The 22,749-nt window shown below is 47.5% G+C and overlaps 3 protein-coding genes across 3 annotated transcripts in view; all 3 read left to right on the forward strand.

The window, feature by feature from the left end:
* The first annotated feature begins 6,455 nt into the window (after nt 1-6,455).
* Nucleotides 6,456-7,877, forward strand: LOC135804711 (uncharacterized protein K02A2.6-like). Its single transcript, XM_065318655.1, has one exon. The coding sequence runs from the start codon at nt 6,456-6,458 to the stop codon at nt 7,875-7,877; it is 1,422 nt and encodes a 473-aa protein (XP_065174727.1).
* Nucleotides 7,878-9,286: 1,409 nt separating this feature from the next.
* LOC135804720 (uncharacterized protein K02A2.6-like) lies at nt 9,287-10,582 on the forward strand. The gene has a single exon (XM_065318666.1). The coding sequence runs from the start codon at nt 9,287-9,289 to the stop codon at nt 10,580-10,582; it is 1,296 nt and encodes a 431-aa protein (XP_065174738.1).
* Nucleotides 10,583-12,543: 1,961 nt separating this feature from the next.
* The window catches only part of LOC135827111 (uncharacterized), a 34,726-nt gene continuing 24,520 nt past the window's right edge, over nt 12,544-22,749 (forward strand). Inside the window, exons 1-2 of the mRNA XM_065339636.1 lie at nt 12,544-13,021; nt 19,340-19,691. Of these exons, the coding sequence (XP_065195708.1) occupies nt 19,343-19,691 (349 nt within the window). The 5' untranslated portion in view covers nt 12,544-13,021; nt 19,340-19,342. The remainder of the gene's footprint in view (nt 13,022-19,339; nt 19,692-22,749) is intronic.

Consider the following 22,749-nt stretch of genomic DNA (forward strand, 5'->3'; position numbering starts at 1 on the left):
GGCTGAAGTTATACAATTACACTAGATACCCTTAACAATAATAACGGATACAATTACACTAGATACCCTTAACAATAATAACGGATACAATTACACTAGATACTCTAGATACTCGGTACTCTAGATACTAGATACTCTAACAATTTTATCAAACATTATGATAATTACCACATCAAATGCTGCGGAGACCTATCCAGAATCGGCAATATGCTGGCCCTGGCCTGGAGATCTGCAACTATAATCAGCTTCTACTTTGCAACACTAACGGATTAGTCCCCTTTGTCGATTGATGGATCAATCGGTAGATTCGGCTCTGTTTTTCTTTCCTTTCTTTCTTGTTTTGAATTGTACGTTGAACTCATTGGATTTCTTTGTATTCTGTATCTCGTTATCGTTATATTTCCCTCTAGCCCTCTCGCTTAGGATGAGCTTTCTTTTTTATGGCAGCTTAAGGGCTATATACCTGCTTTATGCAGGTTGATGCCAACGCGAACAAGCAAAATAATAATAATAAGAGCAGTAGTGCATATACATGTAGTGGTGACGTGAAAGGTCACTGGTGTCACCTGTACTGTCTGTACTGATATCCACTGCGGCACTGGTTTGATGGAAAGATTGAAACGGGAAAAGTCTGAAGAAAGATCGCCACCATGTAGATTCTACCGCCGGGGCTGATATCGTTTCACGTTTGTACGTGCGCTACTATAACTACCTAGTATCTATAATCACTGAGTACGAGTCTGTTCTTTCGCACTAGCTCATGATCAGATCATTCACTCAGCCGCGTACTGTGTGCATGTGAGCCTGTGTGTTTCATCCGTATCGTGGCACAATTAGCAGCACTTTTCAATGCGTCCCTGACCTCCGGCACTGTACCCGCTGGCTTTAAGCGTGCGTATGTGACCCCATTGCACAAGGTTGGCGATCCATCTGTCGCCAACAATTTCCGTCCTGTGTCCCTGCTCCCAATTCTCTCGAAGCTGCTAGAGAAGGTGGTGCAGAAGGCACTTGTCACCTTTCTGGATATGGCTGGTTCTCTGCCCAGCACACAGTTTGCATTCCGGACAGGACATTCCACGGAGGATGCCCTTGTGCTGATGGTAAACAGGATCCTCGCCTCAAGAGACCGCCGCATGTTCACGGGTGTGGTCCTCCTGGATATGTCGAAGGCGTTCGACAAGGTTCGCCACCAGCAACTAGTCGAAGATCTCTTCTGTGTGGGCGTCACTGGAACAGCGCTCCAGTGGCTCATGTCATACCTGTCTGATCGCTGCCAGATTGTCCAGCTGGGATCCCAGCTTAGCACAGTGGCAGCCTGCTCCTGTGGAGTACCACAGGGGTCGGTATTAGGTCCACTGCTGTTCAGCCTTTACACCCGGGACATACCATCTGTTGCCCAGCAAGCTGAGTCCATCCAGTTCGCAGATGACATCGCACTGACCTGCAGTCGCCCAACACAACAGGAACTGACCGCCACTCTCTCCAGAGCAGTGACATGCATTGCTGACTGGCTGAAGCAGCGAGGTTTGATCCTTAATGCATCAAAAAGTCAGGCATTGGTAGTACCGGCTGGGAAGCTAGAAGCGCAACCTGAACTGGACGTATGGTGTCATGCGACTAAGCTGCCATCTGTCTCTTCTGCTCGCTACCTCGGAGTTCACATTGACAGCGCCATGTCTTGGAACACCCAGATGGATAGGTGCGTTGCCCGCCTCACCAAGAAAGTCGGTGTGCTGTGGCGGATGCGCCGCTGCCTCAGCATGCAAAGCCGCATCCAGTACTTCAAGTCGGTGATCATGCCTGATTTCTCATATGGCTCCAATGCCTTCTCAGCATCGCTGGCGGGTAAGCACCTGGACCGTCTCCAAGTTCTGCAGAATCGTGCGGCTCGAGCTGTGTACGGATGCTCGCCGCGCACCTCTGCCAGAAACCTGCTAGTCCAACTCGGCGCCTACCGTGTCCGGGAGATCTTCATCCAGAAGCTCATCTTCCTGGTTTGGCGCTGCCGCTACTCCCGTGCTAGCCCCACACTGCAAGTGCTGTTGCTACCAACCAGTGGCGCTCCTACTCGGCTGCAATCATCGATGGGTCTAAGACCATCGCCAACCCGCACTGAGCTGGGTAAGGGTTGTCTCGCGTTCCAAGGAGCTAGGCTCTGGAATGCGTTGCCCAGCGAGGTACGGGCCATACCGCACCCGGCCCAATTTCGCACTGCTGCTGTTCCACACAGCATGAACCCTTGAGGTCAGACGGATCACTATCGCCATATTTTCATTATATGCCTGCCTGTTGGCCTGCCTGCCCGTCTCTCTCCCTGCTCTCTGACAACTTGCTTGTTAATTCGTGCGGTTGTTTTCAGACGTAAAGCCCTGCTGTAGAGGTCTCAGCCCTCATTTGTTAGTCTCTCTCTCTGTCTCTCTCTCGCTCTCGGATCTCTCTCTCTCTCTCTCTCTCTCTCTCTCTCTCTCTCTCTCTCTCTCTCTCTCTCTCTCTCTCTCTCTCCCTCTCTCTCTCTCTCTCTGTTTTTGGTGGACAAAAATATCTCTGGCGTTGATTGCTTTCTTGCTTCGACTTCTGCCGCGCCTTTGTTCTCGTACTCCCCTTTATGTACAAGTGCTGTGCGGACCCTCCCTTAATATAGTCTGTCTCATTTTGTCCTGAGATGTTTTGATGCATAGTGATTATGACGCTCATCATTCGCTCCCTTGTCACTGGACAGTTCTGTCCGTTTGGTTTTAGCGAATTCAAATAAAGAAAACAACAACAACAACAACAATTACACAGACACGATTTCCAACTCAGGCCGGTTCCGTTGCTCGAAGGGTTGGCGGTAAGAATTGCTACGCCGTCTGTGGCTGCATGGGAACTTGGCGAGTCGTCGTCTTTCTCCATAAATCCTGATCGTCACGCGAACAACAGCCACTATTGCCTAAAAACTACGACACAACAGTATCAAGCTCGCCCCAGCAGAAGGACACGAATGACGAGCGCTAAGAGTGCCGTAGGCACTTCAGCCGGTTTTTTCAAGTCGGGTTTCTCCCAAGTTTAGCATCGTAAATCGACAGTGGTGGGTATCACGAGGTCACACACAAAATTTCATTGAAATCCACAAAGACACAAGTGAGATATGAAGGGTTGAAGAGAGGCAATTGCATGAGGCGAAAGCAATACAATTTGTGGTATCAACAGCATCCCCAAAGTGTTATCAGTGGATATAGTTACAAAACATCAGAGTGGCATTTTCAAACACACGGCTCTCACAAACACCAACAACCGTTTATGGATCAACAAAATACTTATCAAAGTTCACAATAGTCCAGAATACGGCAATTGTTACCACAATCACCATAGCAACCCCATAGCAACCCATAGTAACCCATGGCAACCCCATAGTAACAGCTTCGGTTTGCTGTGAAATAAGCTAGTATCGACATTAGAGTTCACCAGCAGGCAACTGCCGCTGCTAAATGCTATAAAAGACATTCTTCTGGCACTCAGAAGGTAAGCACACAGAGATAGCATCCGCTAAATGAATTGAAAGCGGAATTTCTGCATACACAACGCACGTGCACACGTTAACGCCACTTCAAACAGAGGTTCGATGTTGGAAACCAGTTTCTCTATTGGCAGCTCCTTTGTACCAGTAGAAAGTGCAAACTAAATTACTTCGGACCTTCTGCAGCAGAACAAACTTGCAGAAGTGAAACTGCGAATTGAGAGCAAGGCGTTCGCCAGTGACACAGAACATTTTTGAGAGCTGCTCCTGTGCTGCCTCCTTCGAGATCCAGAGTCCACCAACAGCCGTGATCTTCGTCAAAGTCTCCATTTCCTTTTGATGTTGTTCTCTCTTGCGTGTGCTACCTGATCCTTCTCCTTCACTTGCTCCATACAGCAGTCATGAATTGTCTGCTGGCAAGCCTCGAAATTCGAACAGAATTTTGGTGCAGCGCGCCTGGATGCGTCGATCAAAGTGTCCCTCTCATCGGAGGATTTCTCCTGTAGCCACTGTGCCGTTTGATTGTCCGTAAACATCAGTAGCCGTTCAAGCACAACAGGGCCAAACATTGGCTTTCAGCACGCTTTGAAACTGGCTCAGGTAGGACGACGACGCATCTTTCTCCTCCGCCTCAAGCCCTTCTCCTCACTATCTACGTCCATATTTCCTCCTTGCGCAGCTATGCGCAAACCCTGGTGAACAAGAACTCAACTGTTTCTGAATGGAAACACGACGCTGAGCCTGAAGACGATAGGCAACGTTTCCAACGCGTACTAACAACATTTCCTTGTGAAAAACTCTTTGCTGGAAGTGTACATGACCTGCAAGTCGTAAAAATGTACGCACTATGACGTATGTAGGCTCTACTGAAAGCTGAACGTCAGAGCAGCACGATGCACTGAACTACATGCCCGTACAACGAAGCATGGTGCGTACCTGTACAGTTTTGCGCATGCACTTGGCTGATACCACGCAAGTATGCACTCAGACCTCAGCAAAATAATAATTTGACAGGTCTTGTCACGTGACTGAAGTGCCTATGACAGATAAGGGGTCGTCCGTATTTTTCGAAAAATTAAAAAATCCGTCCTCAGGCAGAAAGGGGGTGGGTGGTCAAGAGCGCTGGCGGAATTTATTTTTTGATTTTCGTACCTTTTTTTCTTCTTTTTTTTCTTCAGTGACTTTCATACACTTGTTGCACTGACATGTAGCGCATGCACTGTAGACGTAGTGTAGGATTATTATTATTATTATTTTTTTCTTATTTTGTTAGGGATTTCCCAACAGGCAATGTTGCCTTTTTACTGGGAACCCTAAATGAGAGGATCGCAAACACCAGTATGATAATTATACCAGTACATGACTCTTCATGTAGTTGTAGGATGTGCATGGCCGTCGGTAGACCTCCTACTCACTTTACTTAGCTACTAGTACTTGTCATACATGTACATGGAGGTGCAATCAGTGAACATGGGGTCAGGAGTTCTTATTTTCGAGCTGGGCATCGGTAAAAATCAAAAAATTAATGGGAAAAATGGGGGGTGGGTGGGTGGGTCAGAGACAATTTTGCACGAGGACGGATTTTTTAATTTTTCGGTAATTACGGACGACCCCTAATGCGGATTTGTGATGGTAGATCTACAGTTCATCCAGAATGATTGTACACGCTTGAATGCACGCGCACGCGCGCACAGATACCGGTACGTACGTGTACATAATTATTAGTAACTTTTTTTTGTAGTTTAGTTCATTTCGTGTGTTTTGCACTGTTTCCCTACAAATTGGTTACGACGTTAGTGTTACTGTCTTTGGCGCCGTTTTTAGTTAGGAACGATAATCTACGGTGATGGTTGTAGTGTATGTGTAGTTGCATGACATCATTATTGTGTGTACACCAGTCCGCATGCGCGGTCTCTGAATCTGCATAACTATTACTTCTAGTGGAGCGGTGTTCTTTTCCCGCGCCTTGCTTGCTTTCGGACTGTTCTTCCAGATGTACTTGTAATGGTAGTTTTCTCCGACCCTGTGATTGTGCTTTGCTGAACCCGATATAACAAGTGGCGACGAAGATCGGATCATGGCGCTGCTCGGAAACCTGGGCCCCTTCACATCTACGGATGCTGATGACTGGGAGTCTTATCTGGCCAGGCTGGATCAATTCTACAAAGCGAATAAAATTGAGGACGGGCGGAAGAAATCTGTATTCTTGACAGTTGTAGGAGAAAGTGTTTTCAGGTTGCTAGTGACGCTGATCGCACCAGCAACACTGGATGACAAGTCCCTCTCAGAGCTGCGACAGACTCTGACTGCACACTTCTCCCCTAAGCGTCTGACAATTGCGGAACGCTACAAATTTTGGAGCCGCAGCCAGCAGGCAAGTGAGAGTTATCATGACTATGCCGCTGAGCTACGACGTTTGGCAAAGACCTGTGACTTCGGCAATGGTCTGGAAGATGCCATCCGCGACAGGTTCGTCTGTGGCATACGAGACGCTGTCGTTTGTAAAAAATTGCTGACCATCGATGCCCTCACTTTGGAGACTGCTCTGAAAACGGCTGCAGCTCAGGAGGTGGTCGATCGCGAGGCTGCGCGCTTGATGGCCGCGGGTAGATCTACCTCCGAGTCCAGCGATGTCCATGCCGTTTGGCACAAGAGACAGCCACCTGCACCTAGATAGCGAGGCAAGTCCGGAGCCAGCGCTAGCAGCACTACTGACGGGGCTGCGCCTTGTTATCGCTGTGGCAATAAGGACCATGCTCCTTCACAGTGTCGCTTCAAGGCTTCCGAGTGCCACTACTGCCACAAGCGTGGGCACCTCGAGAAGGTGTGTCGTACGAAAAAGGGCGACCAACACCAAACCAATTTTGTATGTGAGGAGCATGAAGTTGGTGATGTGTACTCCGTAGAGTCCCGTCCCAAGCTAACTGTGAATGTGATGTTAGACGGGGTAGAAACGACAATGGTGCTCGACACCGGAGCTGCAGTGAGCCTTATGTCACGTGAGACGTGGGACCGTACCAGTGACAAACAACTCGAACCGGCTAACATCAAGCTGCGCTCGTACACAGGTGATGAAATCAATGTGTTGGGTCAAGCCACAGTGGAGGTATGCTATGATGGCCGTACAACGCCATTGCCACTGCTCATTGTTGAAGGCGAGGGTGCTACACTGCTCGGAAGGAATTGGTTGCCGCACGTCCGACTCGACTGGTCATCCGTGTTTGGGGTTGACGAACCTACGGATGGACCCGATTTGGAGCGGATAGTTGCTGACAATGCGACCTTGTTTGACGGCCACGTTGGTGAGCTGCGAACAGGCGCATCTACCTTGCATCTGAAAGAGGACGCACGGCCGGTATTCAGGCGTCCCTATTCAGTGCCGTACGCTGTCAAGCCCTTGGTTGAGGAGCAGCTCAGGAAGATGGAGCAGCAGCACATTATAGAGCCTGTCAAGCACAGCGAGTGGGCAACACCAGTAGTGGCTGTTCCAAAGCCTGATGGCTCAGTTCGTCTCTGCGGTGACTACAAGGTCACTGTGAATCCCCAACTACGAGTGGACCAGCACCCACTGCCGACAGCGCAGGACATCTTCAGCTCCCTGAATGGCTGCAAATATTTTGCGAAGCTGGATTTGTCGCAGGCGTATCTGCAAGTGCCGTTGGATGAGGCGTCCCAGAAGATGACTACCATCAACACGCACAAGGGCCTGTACCAGTTCAATCGTCTGCCCTATGGTGTTGCATCGGCTCCAGCGGTGTTCCAAGGAATCATGGACAAGCTCCTGGTTGGCTTGGAAGGCGTGTCCAAGTACCTGGACGACATCCTGATCGCTGCACCCACTCGCAGACTACTGCTGGAACGTCTGAACACGGTGTTGTCGATTCTGTTGCAAGCTGGTCTGAAGCTAAAGAAATCGAAATGCATGTTCTTCTCCGACTCAGTCCAGTACCTCGGCTTCAAAATTGACGCGTCGGGTCTACACGCCACCGATGAGAAAGTGCGAGCGGTTCAGAACGCACGTGCACCGACGAATGTCACGGACCTCAAGTCATTCTTGGGTCTGGTGAATTGTTATGGCCAGTTCATTGAGAACCTGGCTTCGCTCGCACAGCCTCTCTACGATCTCCAGAAGCGTAACACCGTCTGGAAATGGCAAGCGCCACAGCAGCAAGCCTTCAGAGCTTTGAAGTCAGCTCTGAGTGCACCACCAGTTCTAGTTCATTATAGCCCTTCGCTACCGCTACGTCTGACCTGCGATGCATCAGGCACAGGAATTGGCGCTGTCTTGTCCCATGTGATGCCGGAAGGGCAGGAGCAACCAATCGCATACGCCAGCCGCTCTTTGACAACCAGCGAGCGCAATAGACCCTTTGCACAATAACGGTCACGTGATCCGAGACGGGGCATCCTCTTCGATTTTTGTGCAGAGTATCAGTTGTTGAGCATGGTGGAACACTGTATTTTTCCATTTTGGAGATGGAGGAGAGAGTGTCGAGTGGTTTGCCATCGATGGCTGTGGAACCCGTGGACGAACTGTCAAGTGAAGATCGGTTGTGTAAGGAACTGAACAGTTTTCTGCTGAATGAGGGTGCGTATCTATCTGGAAAATGAAGGAGTTGTTGGAGCGGTAAGTTTTCCGCATTCAGTGGATATTTCGGATTACTGTAGATTGAAATTTATTTTTATTTTCTCTTCCTTCTCTCCTCTGTCGATGTAGAGAACACTTCTCTATGCAGAACCCTGATGCTCCTAGAACTAAGAAGGGCACCACTTCCTCGAGTGTACCTTCATCATGCGTCATGCGTCCCAGTGGATGAGTGATGAACCTCTGTTTCCCAGAGTGAGTGCCACACCATGCTTGCTCGTCTCCAACGCAGGGGCAAGTCGCCGACGACAGTGAAGAGGGAGCTGATGGAGTAGTACTAGTGAACAAGCCCGTGGATAGTGTCCATGAGTTTTACTTTGGTGGCTATGTGCATAATGTGAAAGTCTGTCATATCGTGCACACAGCCACAGCTCGAACTCAGATGACTTTCTCCGCAAACCTGAGCGATGAGGCCGCGTCTCTCTCCACTTCAACAACAGCAGCTGGAGCAGCGCCAGCAAGCAGTCGATCTTCCAATAGCGAAGACAGGGATGGGTCATGCCTTTTTCTCAAGCTCCAGAGTCTCTTGGCAGGGCGTTCCATATCTTCGCAAAAGCAAGGATGAAAGTCGTCATGGACAAAGTGTTCCGAGCACAACACTGTAAACGATATCGCAGCACTGCGGCCCTCTTCTCGCCAGATAGCCAGGATTCCAGAGTGTGGAATGCCAGCATCACCAGGGAACGCATGGAAAGACAAGTGGGTTCCTTAGACTAACGTTAGGGATGACGGTTGCTGCAAACAAGAACCCAACAGTGGTCCTTGGAAAGCATTTCGGGACTTCTTCCTTCAGAACTAGAAAAACTTCGAAATGAAAAAGGCTGGGGAGTACATACATGAACATCGCGTCGGGACCGTGAAAACATAGCCTGTCACAGGAAACTTGATCACGTCCTGCAGCAAACCATGCATGCTGGTTGCATGCCAAGTGTGCAGCGCGTGCACAGCATGCCCCGTCTCGACCCCTCTCGCTTATTGCGCAAAGGGTCTATTATAGCCAACTGGAACGAGAAGCGCTTGCTATCGTGTTCGGTGTCACCAAGTTCCACTTGTACCTCTATGGACGGCACTTCAACCTGGTGACCGACAACCGCCCTCTTGCCGTAATCTTCGGTCCAAAGAGAGGCATCCCCTCAATCGCAGCCATGCGGTTGCAGCGTAGGGCTGTAACACTATCAGCGTATCAATACGATGTGATGGTAAAGACGACTGAAGCCAACGCCAACGCTGATTACCTGTCACGCATGTCGCTTGATTCGCATAGTGTTGATGTGTGTGAGGTGTCTGAGATTCTGACGACTCACCAGGATCAGCTGCCAGTCCTCGCAGCAGACATCAGTGCAGAGACGGCCAAGGACATCGTGCTCAAGCAGGTACTGCAGCATGTCGCCAATGGTTGGCCCGAGACTGTCCCCTCAGAGCTGAAGCCCTTCCACCGCATCGCAGAGGAGCTCACAGTAGTGCAGGGCTGCCTTCAGCGAGGATTTCGCACGGTGGTGCCCAGCACGCTTCAGCCCCGGCTCCTTCAAGAGTTACACATTGCACACCCTGGTATGGTGCGCATGAAGGCTTTGGCAAGGAACCATGTATGGTGGCCAGGTCTTGACAGCGACGTGGAGCGAGCCGTCCGAAGCTGCCATGCATGCCAAGTGAACAGGAATCGTGATCAACCAGTGGAGGTGACACGTTGGCCCAATCCAGCAGCACCCTGGAGTCGCATTCACGCCGATTTTGCTGGACCAATGGAAGGACGAATGTATTTGATGGTGACTGATGCATTCTCCAAGTGGTTGGAAGTGATTCCTATGTCCTCCACCACCAGCAAGACGGCTATCGCAGAGTTCCGGAAGCTGTTTGCGGCGTATGGTTCTCCTGATGCAATCGTGACGGACAACGGCCCGCAGTTCACGTCCGTGGAGTGGAGCAACTTCATGGCTGAGAGAAGTATCATCCACCTGCGCAGTGCACCATACTTCCCCGCAACCAACGGAGCTGCAGAACGCTGTGTCCAAACATTCAAAGCTGCCTTGTTGAGTGAGAAGCGTGGTCTACTGTCCTGGACCGAGGTACTGCAGACGTTCTTGGAACGGTATCGCTCGACTCCTCACGCGACAACAGGAGAAACTCCATCGGAATTGTTCCTTCAACGGGAGCTCAAGACCAGACTGCACCTGGTACAGCCGCAAGCCAAGAATACCACCACCGCTGCCTGCCACCAGCCGCCAGCAAAAGGGTTGGACGAAGGCAGCGCCGTCTATGCGCGGATGTTCAACCAGCCTCAGAAGTGGTCAGCTGGCACCGTATTGCAGCGGAAAAGCACCAAGTCTTTCGAAGTTAAGCTGGCCAATGGTGTCATTGTGCGTAGACATGTGGACCAGCTGCGTGTTCGTGATCCTGCAACGACTCCTGAGCTTCCCTCTGATCCTGAGAAGGTAGTGTAGCGTGGCCCAAGTGGTTGGGCACACAACAACCAACAAGTCTCACCAGAGCAAGGAGAAGTTTGAAGAAATGAAGGATGATCTTTCTTCAGAGACAGAGCTTTTTATATGTGCCAAGACTAAGAGAGTTCAGGTTTCACATAACAACGAGCAACGGTTTAGACCAATCAGGAGATAGAGAGATGGCACAGATTCGGCCAATCAGAAGACATGTATTGGAAGAAAGTAAAGAAAAAAGGAAAGCTTCTGAAAAAGGTAGGTTCGAACTTCACATGCAAAGGATACTAGTCCTATTACTGTGCAGGTTTTAACACACCAAGCTACAGTGACACAGGCACTAGACTACAATGCAACAGGTACAAGCTTGAAGAATCTGCATGCTCTACAGTAGTTCAGCAACGTGATGCTCGGACGCCATCAAGGCGTCACGCACTGAAGGCAGTGAAGCCACAGCGCTACAGGGACTGAACTATTCTAGAGCACCGCTCTGTTCTCTTGTTCATGTTCAGCCGCCTTGTCATAATTAGCGAGGTCAGGCGAAAATTAAATTTTGGAAAACCCTATCGAATTGGGTATCTACGGAAAGCTTAGAGCTTCAGGCGTTCAAATCTAAAATTTGGGCTGGGTTAGAGCAACTGGAAGAGAGTTATGGGTGTTGAAAGGAGCCCGACTACGTGATTTTTTTGTCGCGACGAATGTACGCGTGGGAGCTCGAAAAATGGCACCCGGCACTCGGGTCCCAAGTCGCGACGGAGAGTGCATGATGTAATCTCGCGTGTCACGTGCGTGTACTTCGCTATGCTAGCGGCTAGCGGCACCGCTGCGTGCAGCACTCGAGCCGAGAACTATTACTTTCTGAAGAGAAAATGTTTGTTCCTCTGCAGAGAAGGGAAATGTGCAATTGTCTTCAAGGATCGCCAGTGCATGTACTATTTGCTGTGAACCGGTGATGGTAAGATATTTGGGATCCAATGACGAGTTGGTGGCAACGGGAGCGCTGGCTGCTGTTGATGGATGATGTCGGAAGAAGCGCTTTCTCAAGACAAGTTTCTGCAGACGATCAGGAATTTGAAAACACAATTGTGCTCGAACGTATTGTTTGTTCTGGAGTAGTACAGTAGAGAGACTTTGTTAGAGACATGGTCTGTGTGAAAGTGAACGTTCCTCACTTTCTCTCTCACACAGGTTATGTTTTGGCTGACAACTATTTGTAGTGTTGCCTTGATTGAGTAACACTGACAGCATTGGAAATTTGGAAATAGTTTCCATTTCTGAAATGATGCATACAATTGGACAAAACTTTGTAAGAAAGACATAGCTTTCCGAAACAGTACCTGGGACCGGGACTGAAGTAGCCATCTCCTTACCTTCATCACCAACAAGCTTCTGAATAGATACAAAATGCTGCACACCAGACGCAAGCGAAGTTTAATCGGATTGATGGCGATTCGCTTGCTTCTGTTGCTTTTTAGATTGGTGCACATGCCTTCCCAAAGCAATCCTCCTTGCTGGACAGTGACACCAGTCGGGAGCCATAACGTCGGTGCGCCTCTTGTTACGCCAATGAAACTTGGTAGTCCGAAGGATTAGGGGGCGCTGAACACGATGCAGCAACAACCTAAGGCGTAACAAGAGGCGCAAGGACCGAAACCCGCCCTCGAATATTGGCAAAAAGCGAGAGACAGCGCGTCGACAGAGAAACGTCTGGACGCCGCGCGAACGGGTGGAGGCATTGCTCCATATCCTTACCAAAGGACTAGAAACTTGAAATCGCCCAAAAAGAGCAAGGAGACTGCACAAGCGAAGTTCAAACGCAGGTCAGTTTTGATGCCTCCCGTAAAAATCGAAAAATCGAGTAAAAACCTATGTGCCATGACATCATCGATTTTCAATGGGCCGGGGATGGTCCAAGCGCGACAAGCGAAGTCCGTGAACTGGTCACGCGTCTGACCTCGCTATCATAATGCTCACTCTTCGCACACTGTCCTTCCCTCTGTTAGGCTCTCCCTTGTGTTTTGAAGGGGGAGATTGTAGTGTATGTGTAGTTGCATGACATCATTATTGTGTGTACACCAGTCCGCATGCGCGGTCTCTGAATCTGCATAACTTCTAGTGGAGCGGTGTTCTTTTCCCGCGCCTTGCTTGCTTTCGGACTGTTCTTCCAGATGTACTTGTAATGGTAGTTTTCTCCGACCCTGTGATTGTGCTTTGCTGAACCCGATATAACAATAGTCATGACCATAGGTGCACCGAACACCTAGCAGTAGTATATTGTGTAAGAGTGTAAGCGATCGTCAACGAATCTTCCGTTCCCCCAGCTGGTTCTGACATAGTAGTAGCGTGCACTGCTACTGGCTCCAATTCCAAGAAAGCGAATATCGTCAGGGCGATCTCTTGTTGTTGCTGGCGTCGCGTAATACGTTCCTGCACTGTAACTTGGGGGTACGTACACAATGCTATTATGGAAATAATAATAATGTGTGTTTTAGAACACGTATCTGCGTGCATTGTACTTCCTGAAGAGATCAGTAAAAGAACAATCATGAATGTCATGCAGTGTGCTGGCGAAAACGCCCAGAAAGCGTAAGGGGCCGTCCGTAAATACATGTATTTACCTAGAGACGTCTTACATGATGCTAACATGAACAGGCGTTTCTGGCGGGTGGGTTCAACTGCAAGGCGTTTCTAAAAAGTACATTTCGGAGTGCATGCATACCATACCGTGTGTGTACATGTGCATGATGTAGCATTGCTACATCATGCACATGTCTGTAGTAGCAAGAGTACAGTCATAAAGTACTCTTGCTACTACATGTAGGTACAGGTAGGCGTTGAGACGCATTACACTGCACTGTACATGAAACGCAGAGTAGACAGGGACACTGTTCGCTATGGGTAGGGATCTCAGCGCGTGAACTGCGCAGCCAGTTTGTGAGATTTTAGATCCCAAACGACTCCAGTGCCGAAACCGTGAAAAAGAACATTTTTTTGGAAATAAATCAGGTTGAAGAAGACAGTAGAAATGGCTGAATGTTGCGTCCAGGAAAGCACGTTCTACGGCCATCTCCAAGCTACCTATCTCCCAGAAACTCTCTCAGATGAACTATGGAGGGTTACAGAGCACACTAGTTCACTCTTGGACACAGCGTGACCACCTCTTCTTCTGAGCGCGATGTCTTCTCTCTGCCAGATAATGGCGACGATGTTCACGGTGGCTGATGCACTGAAAATCGAAGTTAGGACAATCTAACCGGAGAAAACGTCTGATTTTTCACTGAATCTTCTCTGAAGAAGGTTCTTGCCGCATGGCAAATTATAGGAAAATCGACCGGGGCAATGTCGCTTTGGCCACGCTATCCTCTGGCGGGAATCACGATTGTGTTTAAACGAAGATGAAGATGACGATTTCACTAGTTTCGACCGCTCCTGCTAGTGTCGAAAATCTACCGTCACCATTTTGCAGCTGTGTCCGCGAGCTGCACTCAAAACTTGATGACGCAATGTATGCGCAAACACCCTGCGCAGTGCACGCGCTGAGATCCCTACTATAGGGTCAATTTTGTATGGGTTCAAACAGGGACATGGACAAAGGTTCGCTATATCACAAAATTCGCTATATGCGACTTTGTTATAAGTGGAGTCGTCTGTACTGTATATGTGTGCATAGTATGGTGTTTATTATGAGTGGTATTATCTGCATTTTTGGGGGGGGTGGGTGGGTCAAGAAAGAAACGCCTGTTAGACGTCTCTAAGTAAATACATGTATTTAAAGGGGAAGTTAAGGCAAAAATTAAAATTTCACCAGTTGTAGTCTTCGGGGTGCTGAGTCGAATGGTCTTGGTTCGAGAAAGCTGAGACGCTCCCTTCCTACTTTAATTCCAATCGAACTCGCGCACTTCCACCGAAACTGGGTGACTGCGCCCTACTAGATGGGGATTTGTATGCAAAATGTCACTAAAAGCGCCATTTCGTTCTTATAAAAGCACGGATGACCGCGATTGGCCCATATGTTGTACTCTTTTGGACGCTGAGTCAACTGGTTTTGGTCCTAAAAGGCTGCGATGCAGCGTTCCTCCTTTATTCCCAATCGAACATGGTTGAACAAGCGGTCACGTGCTCCTGGGTGCCCAAATCACCTGGTCACCTCGCCAGCAGGCGACAACTTTCACACCAAGGTTCAACTCGAGTTCAACTCGAGTGACAGGACTGCACCCAAAAAAGGTCAAACAGGCTAGTAAGTTGTACCCTGCAGGCACGGTGACCAGGTGACTGGCGTACGCAGGAGCACGTGACCGCTTGTTCAACCATGTTCGATTGGGAATAAAGGAGGAACGCTGCATCGCAGCCTTTTAGGACCAAAACCAATCGACTCAGCGTCCAAAAGACTACAACATCTCATCTGGGCCAATCTCGGTCATCCATTATATATGGATGACTTTTATAAGAACAAAATGGCGCTTTTAGTGACATTTTGCATACAAATCCCCATCTAGTAGGGCGCAGTCACCCAGTTTCGGTGGAAGTGCGCGAGTTCGATTGGGATTCAAGTAGAAAGGGAGCGTCTCAGCTTCCTCGGACCACGACCATTCGACTCAGCACCCCGAAGACTACAACTGGTGAAATTTTAATTTTTGCCTTAACTTCCCCTTTAAGGACGGCCCCCAAGCTCCTTGTGTCATGCAAAATGCAGTCCTGAGAGGCGGGCACACACCCCAACAAGGCAGTATGGCAAGTAAGTTCCCCATGTCTTACCCCAAGAAGAAGTAGTGATACCGGCCGACGATAAAATAAAAATGATAATTTATGGTAAAGAAAAGAGACCAAGGAACTACAAGTTACACTAGAATATTCACTTACATCACCAGTTACCTGACAATCAGCTCATGCGATAACTGGTGGTGTAAGTGAACATTATGACGTAACTTGTACTTCCTTGGTCCTTTTTCTTTACTATAAATTAATCTCCATCCGAAAAAATAATAATAGGGCCACCCAGAATTAATTCGTTGTTTCGGGTCACCCGACCGACTGTCTTTTTTCACCCGACCGCAATTTTTTTTAGTGCATGCAAATGTGCATGACTATAAGGTAGACTATGTACACACGCGACCTAAAATATAGCAGTCCAGACATCGACCTCAGAAGCAGCCGACAGGATGCAGCTCTTGGTGACGACGTTGTCTTTTATCTCCGATTCGCAATCGGTCCTGAAACAGCATCAGCGCTCGTCAGACTCGTTTGCCAGCGAGGCCAACTGAGATCTGGTCCTGGAGGGGACCTGGATCTGATGGGACAATGGCTACGCTGGATCGACTACAGTCAGATTTGATCGACTTGCTTGATGGAGAAAAGCTATTCGATATGCATAAGTGTACATGTATGCACATGCCCGCAACTAAAATAAAAAATAAAATACAAAATAAACCCGACCGACCGACCCTGGTACGGATAAGTGAAGTGACCTGAAACAACGAATTAATTCTAGGTGGCCTAATAATAATAATATTAATGCAGGCCATGGCCAAAGAATTTCCTGCCAACCTAGCTGTATAATTATGTTTGTCACTGAATGCAATAATATTATGATACTGACTCCGTAGAACAGATTATTTGTTCTATACAATATCAAATTTGCAAAAGGTATTAGTACATGAGCTGTTGGAGTCTTGTTTAGTAGATTATTAGCAATATTGTTTAACAAAATAAATGTTTATTCGACTCTACCTGGACTCACGGTGTACATGTCTGGAGACACGAAGCCAATGAGGTCTAAGTAGCTTGGAGAGCTAGCATGTAGTGACACAGCTAAACCTAGCAGTATGCAGTAAAACCTGACTGGTTGGTGACCTCTGGTATTAGCGAACACCTGATTTTAATGACCGCTTTTCAATGCACTGGCAGTTCTGCGAGCAAACGTTTCGTGACCAACGACCAACATTTAGTACCAAGTATCATGTCTGACCTGCGTAGCTGCATGCAACGACTAGTACAAGTGCTGCTGGCAGGCTTGTCCTGCAACAGGGTTGAAGAGGGCTCAAAAGCGAGTGCATACTGCATACACTGGTTCAGTCAACTGAAGTGACAAGTGACAGTGCAGGGTACAATGCACTTGAGTGTGGTGTGAAAGGTTTTGAATTTGAAAACTCATGGATGCTTCATCTTCATGAATAGTGTTCTATGCCCAATACCTGTCAATATAATAGTATGTAGTTGCATAGAAGCAAGTGCACGATCCAGTAACCCGCAAATGTACGGGACCTTGTTCTAAAGACCACCTGGATTTAACGACCGTTTTGCTCGCTCCGTAGGGTGGTCGCTAAAACCAGCTGTTACTGTGCTAGCAAATAAGACAAACGTGTAGATAGCGTTCCAGCGTGGTTGAAAGCGTCACGGACACATCACGGGATAGCTTTATCGAATGATCACAATACTTGCGTGAACGCAAAAATCTAAATGCACGCTATAGAAATAGCCTTACTTCTCTCAGATAGGCATAAGCTACCTAGTAGAGTACATGACATTATACTGGCATAATGGTACTTGTACTCACTTGCATGCCACTTCGTATGTGGCACACTGCGTCCCACATTCCTAGCCCTTCACTCCTTATGACTTATGTGGCACACGGAGTCCCACATTCATAGCCCTGCACTCCTTATGTGGCACACTGCGTCCCACATTCCTCGCCCTGCGCTCCTTTTGTGTCTGCATACTCTTTACACTATTTTTTTGCTTTCGGTTTTCCTTGTGGCTTAGTAATAAACTCTTTATGAAGCCATTGTTTGGCACAGTGACCTTTTAGTCCTGTACAGTCAACTAATTGCGTATAACAACACTCGGTGGGGCATCATAAAAGTGTCCATATTCGCGAAGTGTCGTTATACCCGAAGTCTCATGATATGTGCATGTATTACAGTTAGATGGGACTTTGCTCTGGGCATGGAAATTCTGTCGTTTTTCGCGAATTGTCGTTATATCCGCAGTCGTTATTAGCGAAGTTGACTGTAGTTGCGTTGCCATTGTGCCTCATCAACCTAGCCTGTGTAGTATTCTACCTTGCCTAGTATCATGGTAGCACTCCGTTGGATTATAATTGGATTAGTTTGTCCTGCAATTAGCTTGTTTTTTTAGACTGGAATCTTTATTTTAAAGTATTCTCTATTCAGAAAGTAGTCCAGAAGTATAGTGGGTTTCGAAAGTATAGACCTCTAGACTTTTTGACTAATTCAATAATAATAATTACGGTTTGTGCTTTTTGAGAGAAATTTCTTCGGGATATTGCTCGGGCAGTTCCCCCAATTTTTCTCTTATTTATAGATTTCTAGGTGAATGAATAACAAACACCCGATTTCGCAGATTTTATGCAAAGTGATCACAGATTTTATGTGGTATAGATGCTGGCCTAACGGGATTTAGACACCAGATGTCTATACAGTCAGACCTCGCATAACCGCACGCATCCGTTTCCCACAAAAATATCCGGATAGGCGAGGGAACTGGATAATCGAACACACATACTGTATGTATGCATGGCATATGCTGTAAATCGGTAACCAACAATTTTCTTCCGGATGGCGAGGGATCCGGATAAAAAAGGACCGGATAAGCGAGGTCTGACTGTATTTTTGAAACTCATTATAGTAGAGTCGACGTCAAGGGCAAACCCGAGATGCAACGCATGAAAGGTTGTATACAAATCCATAATCATAGATTTCCCCCAGTTTCCCTGGAGACAAGAATGCGATAATACTTAGGAAATGGACACACTTCGGGCTCTTGAAAGTTTTCGGTTTCACTAGTATACTTTCATGCCTTATTGTCGGGTAAAATACAGGCAAAATCTACTTCAGTAATGCGCAAGGGCAATAGATCAAGTACAGTAGAGAGGTGATAGGAACAGCGCAAGGAAGAAGAGCTAACATAACAACAAAGATTGGGCGTCACATACACATAGAACGGAATGGGGTTCACACTTGCACCTTTTCTCAAACCGGACAGACACAATGCACAGGGTTCCAAGAAAATAGTGGGAGCAGTGAGACATCAGGCAACCTACAGATTTACTAACTTTGTTGCATACAAAATCTACGTGAGAATTCCAGGACAATTGCGAGTCAAAGCTGCCCATGGAAATGAAGACAATATCCAATATTAGACAGTTCATAGACCATGTTAAATGCCATGCCACGCTGTAGGCTCGCTCGCCTCTTTTGCTAGCTTATCTCGCCGCTCTCCACCATGGTCAACATAGTGATAAATTTCACCCCGCTGATGCATCTTGTCTTCCGATTATCGTCTTCTTTCTTTCTTTTTTCTTCTCTTGCCTTAGCTGGCTAACGCCCCCTCCTTCGCATTGGCTTCTGCCATTGGACGGTGAAATAAAATAAATAAATATAAATAGCTGGTATCACTTGGAAATTGTTCAAGTAATGTTTTGTGATCTTTGTGTGACCGGGTTTGGTGGCCGTTGCTGTTCTTCGCATTGTTCCTTGAAGGTCAGATTGTCGTGTTGGTTAGTACTTCGAAGTAGTAACTTTAATAGTACCAGACATGAAACATACTTGTGCGTGTAGTATTATAGTTGATGCGATTAGCTTTTATTCCAGAACTCTTGTAATAGTAAATCGATGTTTATGATGTGTTTTGTGTGTATGGCTTTTTCCTACGACAAGAGCATAATAATTTTAGTATAGTGGGTTCGCAACTGAGAGAAACACGTTCTTCCTGGTATGCTTTCCACTTTGTCTTTTGTTATTCTAGGCAATGGCGATGAGCCAAAGCAACATCTGGGAGTATTCTGACGTGCGCGCAGTGTTACGGGAAATCATCAAGAAAGTGGATCCTGTCATGCTGAGGATACAATGCTCTGGAGAAAGTGCTATCACTTTAGACTGCAAGGAAAGACTGAGAGGCATTGATAATAAAATAGAACACAATGAAACTCTCTTTTCCTACTTAGAACAGACTGGACCGCAGACTTTTTCTACGCTACTGGAGATTTTAAGAAAATATCTTCCACTTGGACAAGAGATGTTATACAAAGAGCTGGTGGCAGCTAAATTATCCTACCATAAAAGTGTCAAGGGTTCTCAGTCCACTTCAAATGTACCACGTAAGAATGATGTGTCACATCTGCTAGATCATAATGGGTTTGGTTGTGTAATATTGTATCTCCCCGGCCTCCCCCCCCCCCCCCCCGACACACACACACAAGCAACCCCTTGACTACCACATTCCCACAACCACCTCCCCACAACCACTACTCTAGTGTATTTTTGTCGATGCTCCCAAGGGAACTCACTATGCCTGCTTACACCTGGAGTAATCTGGATTGTGCTATATTAGTAGCAGTGGTGAGGCTTCCTGCAGCTTCTATCATAGGAAGTGTTTTAGAGCAGACCCGGCGCTCTTTCCCATTCAGTCTACAACAACATCAAACTCATTTATTAATCAATTGTTGCAACGTTTTGGCAAAATTGCCCTCGTCAGGTATGCAATGGTATGCAAGCTTGCAAAGGAGAAGTTACGGTATACAATACTACGTTGTGCTACATCGGGGTGCTATTTTCTAGTATTTTGTTAGTTGTTGTTGGGGATGGGGAGTACAATATCAGCCCACATCGTATGGGTACAATGTGCTGGAAGATGAGGAAGAGTTCCTAAACGACATGTTTACATAACAGCTGTGTAGTCCTTGCCTTGACCTCAGGTTCCTGCCCATTGTTTTTGTTGCTCTCTGCATGTTTTGCTCACGCATTCAGGATTTTCCAAGTTGGTCACTGTTTCCCCAACTATTTCTTCCATTTATTTGGACAATATTATAGTGATTACTGATGCCAACTCTACTTTTATGAGAAATGTGCTAACTCTGCCCATGCGTTTTTTACCAAACTATTGTTTAGTTCCATCCTGGATTTCTGTTCCTTCATCTAAAATCCTGAAGAAGAGATTGGTGCGACTTCAGCGATACTTGGGGAATTAATTGTGTGTTGCTCCCTACGTGGCAGCTCACACACTTTTCCTGCTGACTTGAGTTTTCACTTGACTGACTCGCGACTGTAATCCAGAGCACACGAGAAGTCCATCAAACCTTCCACTCGGCCAACCTGCAAGAAAGCACCACTCCTTGCTCAATACACAGTGAGCAACACTGCCTCACGCCGCTATCTGGTGTTCACGAGGTGTTTGTCGTGCTGGAAACGGAGCGTCTCTGTAAGTTTGTATCCCTGGTGATGTTTTTTTGCCTGGAGAGCACTATATAAGTAGTGCTCTTCAGGCATAATTTCCCTCAGCCTACTCAAGCTCAACTGATAAGGGCTGAATTCCCTGAAACACTGTTCATTGAGCAGGGAGTGGTGCTTTCTTGCAGGTTGTCCGAGTGGAAGGTTCGATGGACTCCTCGTGTGCTGTGGATGCCAGTCGTGAGTCAGCAAGGCCGTCACAGCTGGGGCGGCTGAGGCCGCCCCACTTTTTCGGCATTTTTGGAGCACACTGCAACAAAGCACAATGATCCCAGCTCAGCGCAAACGTGGCAAATAATGAAAAATCCTGGTCCCCGACCGTGGTTTGTTGCAGAATCAAAAAGTCTTTCATTGAAATGGCACCAAAATGCCTGGAAATGCTTGCAATTGGCTTCAAGTTTTGAAATTGTTTCCCAGGGGAGGGATGAAGAATCCTTGTGCCCGATAGTAGCGTCTTCTTGGTTTGTTGCCGAATCAAAAAGTCTTTCATTGTAGTAAACATCACCAGGGGGCTGGCACCGGGGGCTCTTGGCCAAGCTTCGTGGATCATTTACTGTAGACGGCAATCCCCTGCTATGGCTGACATCTTACCTAACTGGGCGAACGCAGTACGTCACGGTACATGGGACGTCCTCAGCCGACACAACAGTACTATCCGGAGTTCCCCAGGGTTCCATCCTCGGCCCCCTTCTTTTTATCTTATACGTCAATGATCTGCCCGCAGCTGCCCCGGGCACATCACTATTCGCAGACGACACAACGCTCCTACGGGCATCTCCTAACATCACTGGCCTGATGAGTAACCTAGCTAACGGGATTCAAAGAGTAATTTCCTGGATGTCGTCTTGGCGGTTATCGCCCAATCTGTCTAAAACTAAAATCATGCTCTTTCCTTCTCAGCCTGATGCTTCGCCCCTCCTCCATCCCACTTTCCCCCAGCCTATAGACATAGTCTCCAGCCATAAGCATCTTGGCATTTTCATTGACTCTAATCTTTCATGGGAACCCCACATCGATTACATATGTAAACGATCAAGTTCATCTTTAGGAATCCTCTCTTCTCACTGTTACCATCTCCCAATCTCTTGTAAACTCCTCTTTTACTCAGCTTACCTACACCCCATTTTTGATTATGCAGATACTGCTTGGGCTGGAATTTCCACAACCTGTGCTGCCAAGCTCGAAATTCAGCACAAAAAAGTTCTAAAAATCCTCCTCCGAAAACCCCGCATGCTCCCATCTTCCACCCTTTATGCCCTTGCTGACACTACCTCTTTGTCTAAGAGACGTAATTCACATCTTGTCACCCTTATCCATTCTCTCAAACTCAATCTGTGTCCACCTCACCTCCACTGTTTCAACTGGTTTTCTTCCCGTAGCACGAGAAACTCCCTTTCCCTTCCGAAACCCAAGTCCTCCTTTCTACTTCACTCTCCCCTTTTCACTGCGTACTCTGCGTGGCTGGCACTTCCCCAAGAAGCTAAGGACCTTTCTTCCCTCTGCCTTTTTAAGAGCCTTGTCGCGCCTTGACTTTGATTTTGTGTTTCTCATTTTGTTGCAATCACTACTTATCCATGCCGGTTCCTTTTTTTTCTTCTCCTCCCCTTCTCCCTTCCTTGCCGTGGTTGGCTAACACCCTCTCTCTTTGTATTGGCCGGTGTTCTCACTGTGCTATGAGATGTAATAAATAAATAAATAAAAATGAAGTTACACTGAAATGGCACCAAATGCCCGGAAATGCTTGCAGCTGGCTTCAATTTTTGAAATTTTTTCCCGCGGGAGGCCCCCGGACCCCCCCCCCCCCCCTTCCATGGCTGCCCCACCTCCAAAGTCCAAAGTCAGGCCTGGTCAGTCAAGTGAAAATTCAAAAGTTGGCAGGAAAAGCATGAGCTCCCACGTTGGGAGGGACACACAATTCCCTAAAATTCT

This window comes from Sycon ciliatum, chromosome 1 (assembly GCF_964019385.1).
Source record: "Sycon ciliatum chromosome 1, ocSycCili1.1, whole genome shotgun sequence".
Classification (NCBI taxonomy): domain Eukaryota; kingdom Metazoa; phylum Porifera; class Calcarea; order Leucosolenida; family Sycettidae; genus Sycon; species Sycon ciliatum.

Coding starts and splice junctions, on each gene's coding strand:
- LOC135804711 (XM_065318655.1), top strand. CDS start 6,456: ATGGTGCTCGACACCGGAGCTGCAGTGAGCCTTATGTCACGTGAGACG.
- LOC135804720 (XM_065318666.1), top strand. CDS start 9,287: ATGCGGTTGCAGCGTAGGGCTGTAACACTATCAGCGTATCAATACGAT.